This window comes from Myotis lucifugus, unplaced genomic scaffold (genome assembly GCF_000147115.1).
Source record: "Myotis lucifugus unplaced genomic scaffold, Myoluc2.0 scaffold_6, whole genome shotgun sequence".
Classification (NCBI taxonomy): Eukaryota; Metazoa; Chordata; class Mammalia; order Chiroptera; family Vespertilionidae; genus Myotis; species Myotis lucifugus.
This window is the reverse complement of record NW_005871054.1, coordinates 13,163,471-13,172,312: the sequence shown is the minus strand read 5'-3', so window position 1 is coordinate 13,172,312 and position 8,842 is coordinate 13,163,471. Positions and strand designations below refer to the sequence as shown.

At 48.8% G+C, this 8,842-nt stretch overlaps 1 protein-coding gene across 3 annotated transcripts in view; it reads left to right on the top strand.

Annotated features, from left to right (window-relative positions):
• PRKCE (protein kinase C epsilon) overlaps positions 1-7,335 on the top strand; it is a 436,307-nt gene extending 428,972 nt beyond the window's left edge. For all 3 annotated transcript variants that reach the window (XM_006083394.1, XM_006083393.3, XM_023747157.1), the window contains one exon: positions 4,021-7,335. In XM_006083394.1, coding sequence (XP_006083456.1) covers positions 4,021-4,167 — 147 coding nt within the window. In that variant the 3' untranslated portion in view covers positions 4,168-7,335. The remainder of the gene's footprint in view (positions 1-4,020) is intronic.
• The last annotated feature ends 1,507 nt before the right edge of the window (positions 7,336-8,842 follow it).

Here is an 8,842-nt window from a genome sequence, read left to right as displayed (position 1 = left end):
TTTGGCCTCTCAAGGCACCTATTGCCACCTGCATTCTACAGACGATAAGATCAAGGCTCAAAGAGTGACTTCACACGGTGTCATATAAGCAGAAAGGGACAGTGCAGGGACGAGAAGTCAGCGGGTGCTCTTTCTCCTCCTCTATGCAGCCTCTCCTCAGTGTGGGCCAAGGGCTGGGGGATGGCTTCATGGGAAGTTATGGTCTGAAGAGTTAGAAGGTTGTTCCATGTGCCCCGGTGTCACCCTTCAGGCTGTGCAGTGTGGGCTGAGTCTGGCTTAGACATTAGGGAGGCGTCTGGGATGACCAGGGGGCTAGGGGACCAGGCAGTGTCTCTGGGAGTTTGCCCATTGGAATCTTGGAGTCAAGTTTTGTGCCTGTGAGGGAGGCAAGCAGCTTCCCAAAGAATAAAATCAGTGAGTGAAGGATATAATCCCCAGTTCTTCTCAAATTTGGGGATGTTCATTGCTGCATACTAGTACATGCTATGAATAGGCAGTGATGGCGAACCTATGACACGCGTGTCAGAGGTGACATGCGAACTCATTTTTTTGGTTGATTTTTCTTTGTTAAATGGCATTTAAGTATATAAAATAAATATCAAAAATATAAGTCTTTGTTTTACTATGGTTGCAAATATCAAAAAAATTTCTATATGTGACACAGCACCAGAGTTAAGTTAGGGTTTTTCAAAATGCTGACACGCCGAGCTCAAAAGGTTCACCATCACTGGAATAGGAAGTGATGTTTCCCAGACATAACTGCTTTGGAAAACTTCCCAAGTCTCTAAGGTGAATAATCAGGAATGGCACATAGTGTGGATGCTGGCTATTTGACGTGGAAATGAGGAGCTGGCATGCACCTAAGATGTCCAAGGAAAACAGGGCCTGGTCCAGGTTGCATAAGCGGGTGGATGAGCCAAGAACGTTTTCCTGTAGAGCTCTTAAAGAATGGCACCTCGCTTAGATGCCACAGGCGATTCTGACCCCTGGAAAGTCCAGAGCTGAGCGAGATGGCTCCCCAAGGTAGCCTACCACGGAGCTAGAGGTGCTTAGAGAATGGCATTCCTGGCTGTGTTGACTGAGCCTGATTCCTGGCACATAACCAGCAAGTTGTGAAATTCAGATATCGTATGGAATCTAGGTCTGTCACATGCTTAGCTGACCTCAGGAAACAAAACCCGTGTCCATGACTAATAGACACCAATGACTGAAAGGTGAAGCACAAACAAGTAGATAAACAGGGAGGGCCGATGCCAGAGCCTTGCAGATTCCCCGGGAGCTCCCCCTTGTCGGTGACCAGTGAGAGTGCGCCGGCATGGAGGGGGTCCTGCCCTGAAAGGACAGGAGACCTGGGCATGGTTCACCCTTGGTGGATGTTACATTGCATTTTCCTCCTGCCCCATCTCTTGGCCTCTCTTGTTCACCCAACTCCTGCCCCTCCTACCCGCCGGTCCCCTTTGCTCTCCTGCCCCTAATAGGGATGCCCATGGCTGCCTTCTGGGTTGATCCTCAGTACTTCCCAAGGCACCACCACCTTCTCCCCCTCCCACACCTCCTTCTGGACTCATTTCATCCCGCATCACAGGCCCATACTCTGTAACCCCTCCCCACTCAAAGTGCACCCATTCCTCCTTCAATAGAGACCTTCGGGAGAGGCATCAATACACCTTCGCCTGAGGTACCGGCCCTCCCAAGTCCCATGTGAGTCACTGTGAGGGATGGGCTTCTTTTCCCCTCTGACGTCCATCTCCTCTCCGGCCATTTTCCTCTTGCTCTGTACACACTAGAGATATGAAACAGATAGTCCTCGTGCCTGGGGCCAGCCCTCCTATAGAGGTGACTAAGCCACTAGGCTTGCCCATTTCAAGGACAACATGTTTCCTTCAGCTGCAGGTCCTGTCCCCACCACTCAGGTTCTCTGTATCTCCCTCTGTCACCCCTCCAAGGTCTCTGACACCTACCTACTGTGCAGCTCAAGCCCAGGGAGAAGATGCCAAGCCGCCCTGATGGGTTCTGGAAGATTATCTCATCCCTGCTCCATGCTGCCCATCTGATTCTGATTTCAGTCCTGGACAATGTGCACACAGTCTCCCCTGCTGAGCTCGCCCGGTCCACATTACGCACACTCTCCTCCACCCGCAGATCGGTGCCACCAGGCTGGCCCGCTGGCAAGCCTTCCTGGCTTTATTGCAGTCTAGCGGCTTTACCTAAATATCTCCTGATAGAAACTGACCCTGGCCATGGCTTCCCACTTCTCCAGTCAACCCACACCGTGGAGGCATCACGCTGGGACCTGCACTTGAGTCTGACTCTGCTCTTAACTAGTTAGCTGACTCTGGCAAGTCACCTCTGTGAACTACGGTTTCCTCATCTGTGCAATCAGGATAATAATACCCCGTTCCAAGGATCAAATGAGCAAATGAACATGAAGGTGCTGTAAACTGTAAAGCAGCATCCCAAGCCCGGTTCTGCGGAACTCTGCTTCAGGAGAAAATCTATGTCGGGTTTGAGGAGGGCTGACCTAAGCAACATGAACTGGGTTTCCTGGCTCTAGGATGTCTCAGAACCTTTAATTTGCCAACGTGCATAGCAAATGCAGGCAAGGCACAGGGTACACAATAAAGCTTTATCCCAAAACCACTTTTTTCATAGACTACTTATTCACATATTTTAAGTTACTATTTTCTACAGATCAAAGCATCTATTAATAGTATACCTCCTACAAATAATAATGCTAATCTTTCCACAAAATTGATTCCATCATCCAGGTCTCTGGTCCTGAGTAACACCAGTCAGTCTGTTTCTTAAAAAGTATTACTGGCACCCTTCCATCTTCTCAGCTTTGCGCTGTGGACTGTGGGGGACAGGGGCCTGGTTTGGAAGGCTCCACAGTCGGACTCCACTCTGGCCTCCCGCCATCCTCACGCTGGACTCTGCCCCAGGCAGCGTGGGGAACCCATTGTCCTGTGTACACATCCTTCCTGCTCCTGCCCCCTGCTTTCGTCCCATCTTTCTTCCTGACAAGGTGCCTGTTTCCCATCTCTACCAACACGGTTGTGACTCAGTCTTCAAGTCTCAGCCAAGCCCTCACTTCTCCATGCAAGTTTGTCTAACCAATGCAGACTGTCCCGGCAGGAAGACTGGCTCCCAATGCAACTGGAAACCCCTAGAGGCAGAGAGCATTAGATACACTTCCTGTTTTCTCCCCCAACCAGGATTTGTGTGATTGCCCTAAACCCTACTTTGGGAGCTTGAACCTCCAACGGCGGGGATGGGAGGGAGGGGTCCTTCTGAACTGGGTGGGTTTATTTGCACCATCAGTTATTCAGTACATGTTTATCATTGGGAACCCAAGGTTGAGTAAGATAAGGCCCCTGCCTTTAAGAAGCTCTTGGTCGAGACAAAAACATAAACAATTCATTGCGAGCTAGAGTGCTGAGTGTAACAATAGAAATAATATGGGAGCACAAAATAGGGTTCATGGTGAGAGCAGCTTAGGACCAAGGCAGGATTCCCAGAAGACATTCCCACCCCTGTCCCATGGCAAGGTTATGGGGGTCTACCTATAGGGGAGGAAGAGCACTGGAAACTTTGTGGGAGGGGATTTGAGTTTGTTACCATGGTTACAGAGGAGGAGATGTCAATGAAGCCAGAGGGTTAGGGCAGGCGCTGGAAGGGGGAGTGTGAGATGGGAGCTATGCATCCCACTCTCCCAAACACACACACGCGCACACATGCACACACACAGTCTGTGGGAATCCCACTTCCCTGCTTTTCCATCGTACCCTCTCACTCCTTCTTCCTTCTCACCTGGATTCATTTTTTTCCTTTCCAAGTCCTCTGTTGCCTTCTGGTCCTGGGGCCATCCATCGTGACCTCATTGGAACAGCTCTGTGTCTGCTCTCAGTAGCTAGTGGCCTGCTTTGGCGAGAGGCTGGTCAGCGCGATGCCCACGCCCTGTGGGGGGCCCTGGGGAGGGAGGTCAGCCTGGAGTCAGTGCTTTCTCTTTTCTTCTCACAGAAAACCAAAAGAGACGTCAATAACTTTGACCAAGACTTTACCCGGGAAGAGCCAGTACTCACGCTTGTGGATGAAGCAATTGTGAAGCAGATCAACCAGGAGGAATTCAAAGGTTTCTCCTACTTTGGTGAAGACCTAATGCCCTGAGCGTTCCCCCCGCCCCCCAGGTGGAGTTTGGTGATGCTGCAAGAAGGGGTGCGGTGAAGATGGCTGTTTTCCAGAGGCTCAGAAGGTCTTGAACTACTTCTCCTCCCCGGAGCCCCGATCCCTGTCCACTCTATTTATTGCATTCCCTTAGCCCAGGCCAGCTCCTGCCTCCTCCTGCCTGGTGACCAGAAGGCACTCTTGGCTCTCGGCGCACCGGGAAAGCAGCACCGTGTTGGGCCGGCCGTTAGCTGGACACGTCGCTGTGTTTGGTCTGTTGGGGAGCCTGTTTCTACTTCTCAGGGGCTCCTGGCAGTGAAGCGACTTCAGTTCTTTCACTGCAAAGGAAAATGTAAAAGGCAAACAAGAAGACTCGGGCTCTGCAATTGAACGTAGAATTCCAACAACTCTTGCTTCTCATCCCTCCAGTCCCCCCCGCCTGCCATCCTCTGCCCTTCTGTGTGGGGGAAGAGATTGCTGCTTCAGCCTGAGGGGGGCGCCCTGAGGTGCCTGTGAAGGAGAGAGACTGGGCGAGGCGCAGGTTGGCTGCCTGTGGTGGTGTGTCTGGAATGGCTAATTCTTGCTTGCTTTGGTGTTGGCTTGGGGGCATGCCAAAGTTGTGGAAGCATGTATCTTGTGGAAGAAATTACTCTTTTTGAAAAAGAAAATTTGATTTTGCACTCTCTTAACGTTTGGAAAAGATATCCTCAAATTTGCTAATTGGCCAACAGATACAGATTCCAGTGTTAATACAGGTTGATATTAAAGGGCTAATATGCAACGAGAAACCAGTTGTCCAAAGTTTATACTCCTAATGCATTGGTGGCGCACGGGGGCTGTACGAATTGAGAGAAAAGGAAACAAGCGTGGTCCTCGTTATTAACATTCTGCCTGAATACGAAGGCCACCGCCCTGATGGCCACGGCCCTGGGGTTCTCGCAAAACTCAGCTCCCAAATTCTCTTTCCAGTTTCGTCCTGAGTTCCCAGCATAAACTCTATTTATTTTCTGCAGCAGTGTGTTATTTTTGCGCACTTCTACAAAATGGTAGTACTACTGTGTTGTGGTTTTTAAACATTAAACATGTAAAGTTGAATATGAAATACCTGCTTTTGGAACAAGCAGAATGAGGTTAAACATGAGTCCTGCAGAGCGTGTCAAGAGACTGAAAAGCAACTTGCCTGGAAACTGACAACGTGGCCGGACGGACTGGGAGGCTTGTTCCTGTGTGACGCGGAAAGGCAACTCATGTGGACACTATTTAATGGATGCGATGTTACCTCCTGTAGATATGCTAACAGTGTTACGTTCTTTTATTCCCAAGGGTTCTCTGTGGCTTTGTGTATATGTTTCCCGGAGGTCATTTGATTATCTATTTTGCTGAACTGATTTAGCAGGGAATGGAATCCATTCCAACTGTTGCACGTGGATTTCCCAGCTGCCCCTAAATATATATACTTGTGAGTGGCAAAGTGGCACCCACGAAGCTTTTTGCCTTTTGTACATTTGAGATTTTTGTATATAGTGTTTGCTGCAAGGCCTGTGGAATTAATTCATTGAATTTAGAGGTATCAACTGCTGCATGTTCAGGCATATTATAAAACTTTAGTCTATGAAAGAATAATTCTAATAACGTCCAGGTGCAATACTCTGTATGTGTATTGGTTCAAGTTACCGAGAGATAAGTTGTGTTTGTTTCTTGGGGGGGCGGGGGGGGCGGTCAGGGAGCTCCTGTGTATTGTTTATTTCATTTTGGTTTGTTTTAAAAGATGTAAACATATATTAAGCTATATTAAATCTCACATATAGTTCTCCTGGGCTCTTTTCTGCCCTGATAGAGATGGGGAAGAGAAAGGAATGTTTTTGGATGGTGGTGTCAAAGCCTGGACAGTGACCAGCTCGAGCCCATAGGGAGTTGCTGTCCGTATTTGCACCTGGCGGGTCATGGCCTTTGTTACTAATGGTGACATTCAGTTCTCTTTTGTTTTTATTTTTTAAAAACTCAGGTGTAATTATTATCTGTTCTTATGATAATTTCAAATACTATGCTCTATCAATTTGTGTGTTTGGCACACCAGCGAAGTGATGAAGAACAGTGGATTAATTTAATTTATCTTCGGTAACTTGACGTGCTGGGGAGAGACTATCTTTTGGAGTTGAGTACAAGCACAGAAACATCTTCATGGTGGCATCATCTCATTTTTTTAGGAAGACATGACAGTACTGCCCTTCATACTCATGCCTCACTACTGCTCTCTCTTTTTCCTCTGCTTCCCTGGCCATGAGGAACTTTGAACAACCAGGCCAGCTCCAACTGCAATGCCCAATGGCCTTGTCCAAGGACGTGGTGGTGGTCCCATGTCGGCGGGGGTTGGACCCTTTCAACAGGACAACTGGCATTTTTGCTGGGAAGTCAAATAAGAATACATTCCACCCAGCAGCTCCAGGCAGGCAGTCAATAGGTTGCCTGGCCCAGTGACAACCCCGTCAGTACCCGAAGCGCCATGCTTGCTGGGTCACCTCCTCCTTGGGGCTGGAGCTGGCCAAGCTCTCACACTGGCAGATTCAAATCCCATGTTGTCTATAGGAAAAGGCTTGTGTGTTCCTTGAGTATTCATTGCTTCATTTTAGTTTTCACAAGCGTTTGGAAGCGGACACACTGTTACATTTCTGCTGATTCTAATCTTTCCAGCGCTCGCTCTCTCTCTCTCTCTCTCTCTCTCTAAGAAAAGAAAAATGGAGTGTAAAAAAAAAAAAGCCAAAACACATATGAAGGATAGCTGTCCTCCTGTGTTCTCTCATGATGGAAGTGAGAAACCTTGTGGAGTGGAAACATAACTTTTTCCTCCAAAGGTGAAAAAAAATCAATGCATTCTTGCTTTAAGGAAAAACAGAAGAAAGCTAAAAAAGAAATTACCTCTTTTTAAATTATGTGCAAAATAATTCTGGCTAAATAGAAAATGTATTCAATTTTAAGGATTTTCTTTTTTTTTTTTTGTATTGTGATGCTTTAATTTGTACATTTTTCCCCCTTTCTGGATGTAATTTTAATCTCTTGCCATTCATTAGTGTTATTTCATTGTAAACATTATTGTGCCAAATGTACTGTATTCAAAAGGATGTGAATGTGTATGTTTTCCGAACCTAATAAATACAATGATGTTAAATCTTATTTCTCAGTCTCAGTGAACATTTGTGTCTCCCCTGTGAGTGGCAAGGTGGCACCAGTGGAAACCTAGACTTCGTTTCCACTTTCCCCTTGTCCTTTGACGATGCACAAAGGAGGCCAGTAACCTGATTTGCACACTCCCCTTGCCCACCTCAGCCTCGCCTCTGCTCTGGGACTGCCGGCCAGAGGGATGAAGGGGCCTGCGTGGGCTGGATGTGGCGCTGGCTGCCTCGGAAGGAGCTGCTTGGGACACGGGCAAGCAAAGCAGGCAGCACCCTGGTTCTGTCTTCTCCAGAACCAGTGCTGGACCTCCTTGCAACCGATGCTCAGTCAAGCCTCTTCAGGACTCAGTCTCTGACCTGCTACTCAGAACCTGGAGTCCAAGAAACTCCTCCCAGGCTGAGAGCCCCTTGCAGGCTGGGCGGGGAGTGCAGACTGGCCAGTGGGGTTTCATGCTAAGCTACTGTCCACCTCCCCTCTCAGCCACCTGAGTTCCTCCTTCACTCTGGGACTCCCTCCCTCCCTCCCTCTCCACTCATGTTGTGCTGGCTCTCCAAGGCTCCTCGTCTTCTTTCTCCAGCACGGATTTTTCAAGAACATTTGAAACTCAAAGGCGTACTTGAGTTCACCAGAAATTTCAAGGAACCAAAACTCCCTGTTCTGTAAGAGTGTGGGAATGATTGCAGTTTTACTATGTGTCATTCTCAGAGGACGGGATGACCCAACTTGTCAGCCCACAAAGTCACTGCTTCATACGCCTGCCGCTGGCTTTGGAATGTATATCATCCTGCGGGCGCTTTTCCTCTCACAGTCTTCCCCTCCCAGCAACGTGGCCTGGCTCCCTCAAGACGTAAGCATGGACCTCAGACCCACCTCACGAAGAAGGTTGTGCTTATCACAGAGTTTCCTCTTTGATCGGGCAGCTGTTCCTAGGGAAGTGACTACCCCAGGAAAAGCAAGCTTCCCATCAGTGTGTCTGTCTTACCACGAATTTATGTGAAAGTCAGGGGAAACAAATTAAAAGGAGCTGTTCTGACAAGGCCAGAAGACAGCTCCAGGCATTTCACCAAGTGAAAAATGACCCGTCTACACCTCTCTCGCCCAGTGGCCCAGAGACCCGCTCCAAAGTCCTGGCGATGTGAGAACTCGTCCTCCCAAATCCATGTGCTCCACGAATCACACTGAAGCTCTAAGAAAGGCCAATTGCTCATTAGCATCCCTGGTTTGGACTTTCTCCCCCGACCTCAACCACGTCCCAGGCACTGGCAGGTCTGTTCCAGGGAAGCCCTGGCCGCTGGTCCCTGGCAAGGGTTAGATGCTGCTTTAAGAAAGCCTGTCTGTGTGGCTGTGCCCTGAACTGAGAAACAGCAGAGGGAATCTGTGGGAAGAATGCCCCTTCTCTATGTCCTTGCACCCGAGGACAGTCCGTACTTGGCTTACCAGCACCTGAAGTTCTCAGGCAATAAAATAACAGGAGGCATGTGCTGCCCTGGCGCTTACCATGGCAAAG